The 2,500-nt window shown below is 38.3% G+C and overlaps 1 protein-coding gene across 1 annotated transcript in view; it reads left to right on the top strand.

Annotated features, from left to right (window-relative positions):
- The window catches only part of LOC104530789 (transcription factor COE3-like), a gene marked incomplete at its 3' end in the record, with an annotated part of 8,897 nt that extends 6,743 nt beyond the window's left edge, over positions 1-2,154 (top strand). The window contains exons 4-5 of the mRNA XM_029086872.1: positions 547-724; positions 1,969-2,154. Coding sequence (XP_028942705.1) covers positions 547-724; positions 1,969-2,154 — 364 coding nt within the window. The remainder of the gene's footprint in view (positions 1-546; positions 725-1,968) is intronic.
- Positions 2,155-2,500: the final 346 nt, after the last annotated feature.

The raw sequence follows: 2,500 nt of genomic DNA, 5'->3' as shown, positions 1-2,500 counted from the left end.
CTGGCTTTGCCAGCCACCCTGAGGGCAGTCTGGTGGGATGCAGTGCTCTGAGGGAAACGCTTCATCTTCCCATTCTTTTCCCCCGGTTAGTTCGCCTATCAGAAATGACAATGAAGTGTAAGGTGCCAAAAGCATCAGCAATCATTAAGGCAAGAGAATAGCCTTGAACTCGGGCCAAAATATATGGTGACTAATGGGAAGTCCTAAAGAAATCTGCTAAACAGAGCGGATAAAACATACTGTGTTTTGAAAACTGCTGGAAATTCATCTACTGCCCTGGATGAATAAAGTACACCTGTACGATTTTCACATGGCTTACAGTGCGAAACCCTGATTTTGTGTTAATTCCTTTATTTCTTTATACTTAACCATGTTGATGTGAAATTGCATAGTGTGTAGGAAGGAAAAGAGAAGGTTCAGTTGGAACAAGCAGCAAAATCCCCACACTTCCCATCATTTCCCATAAATCTCTTCTGTAAATTTTAACGTTTAAGATTTGCTCAAATCAACTCCTTCCTTGTCAGTGCTCATTTTCTATCTTTCTAGGAAATAATCCTGAAACGAGCAGCTGACATTGCTGAAGCGTTGTACAGCGTGCCCCGCAACCACAACCAGATCCCCACTCTCGCCAACACTCCTGCTCACACTGGCATGATGGGGGTGAACTCCTTCAGCAGCCAGCTCGCCGTTAACGTGTCCGAAACATCGCAAGCGAACGACCAAGGTATGTGGGATTTCAAGAGTTAATCCTTCACCTCCTTGACTGCTTTTTTTGGCCAGTGCCTATTAATCCGAGCTGTTGCCACCGCTGTGTTCTACCTCTTTTGCTCCCCGTAGTCGTATGTCTGATCCCCTAATGAAATGCCGTCTTTCACTTTTCTTGTAATATTTAATTCTTCCTGTTCTTTCATTTACTGTTATCGTGAAGTATCTCTGGTGGGGAAAAAAAAAAACAACAACAAAAAACAAAGTATAGAAAGCTCTTTATGATTCACAGTAAATATACAACGTGTATGTTTATTATAAAATAATTATGTCTAGGTATCTCCACCTGCTTTTGGAATATTTACACAGATAAATCTAATTTGATGTCTGTGATTTTAAAATACTTTGTTTATAGGCATGTGTGACATATATGTTACTAATAAAAGTAATCGTTGATTTAATTTACCTGTTGTAATTGAAAATGCATGTGGCATATTGCATTTAAAATTAATTTTGATACTAATGAAAGGAGGGAAACAGGATTATTAGCTTTGTTCAAACCCATATTTTTTTGCTTGCAACGTAATTATTAAATTGATTGCTCAGATAGGAACAAATTGTTGTTGAAAATCCTGATTCTGCTATGTTTCCTCTTCTAAAAAGATTGTCTTTTAATGCATTTCCAAGCTAATAAGCCTTATAAAATTCTGTACTTGATCTCGAATTAGTTTTCACTGATGGCTACACCTTACGAAAGTACAAGCTTATTGGTAATATAAAAATATCAGTCACAAAATGAAGACCCCAAAACAGCCTTTTAAAAGTAAATCACTACAACAACAACAACAACAACAAGAAAAAGTTTATATTTTTTTCTCATCAGCTATGGCATTTGAAGGCCTGGAGAGGCTGAAAGTTCATTCAGTGTGTTGGTACAAAGCAGGACTCGAGCCTGTTGATAATTGCTCCTAAAGACAAACGTGAAGGCACCTGACACAGCTGGATCGAAGAGAGCTTTTGTTGGCTGTCTGTGCTAAGAGGAGAGACAACATAGAGTGCTCGCAGATGATTTAAGTAGGGTTGGCGTGATAAGGTTATCTCAACCTGCAAGAGTTGATAGGGCAGTAAGAGACAACTCAGAGCAAAGCTGTGCAATCAATTAAAACTGTGTAATATATGCTGCATGAGGAAACCCCCCAGCCCTAAGTCTATATTATAAAATAACATGATTTTTTTGGGGTGGGGGGGTTTCTAACACAGTAGGTTACAGTCGCAACACAAGCAGTGTTTCCCCGCGAGGATATGTTCCCAGCAGTACTCCTCAGCAGTCCAATTACAACACAGTCAGCAATAGCATGAATGGATATGGCAATGCCGGCATGCCCAATCTAGGTGTCCCAGGTTCCCCTGGATTTCTTAATGGCTCCTCAGCTAACTCTCCTTACGGCAGTAAGTGTCTATTTTTGGTAACACATCATCATATAGATTCATATTTACTACAAAAAAAAAAAAAAAAATTAAAAAAAATCAAATACTTGCATTGTTTTTGATTTCCTCTTATTGTGAGCTACTGGATAAAAGGAGGGGTGACTCTGGAGGCTGGACGTAAAAATGAATATAATAAATTGATCTGTTTATGCCATAATACGATCTCAGATAGAAAAAAAATAAATAAATAAAATAAAATAAAATTGGACTGCTCAATTTGTAACAAAAGTCCAACACAAAAGAGTTTGCCTGTTATCCAGAGAGTGGCCAAGCCGAGGCATTTCATTTTCTTTTTTTTAATATATAT

Source organism: Antrostomus carolinensis, unplaced genomic scaffold, assembly GCF_000700745.2.
Source record: "Antrostomus carolinensis isolate BGI_N321 unplaced genomic scaffold, ASM70074v2 scaffold28579, whole genome shotgun sequence".
NCBI classification, from domain to species: Eukaryota; Metazoa; Chordata; class Aves; order Caprimulgiformes; family Caprimulgidae; genus Antrostomus; species Antrostomus carolinensis.
Note: the sequence above shows the minus strand (reverse complement) of the source record. Positions and strands in the feature narration are given on the sequence as shown.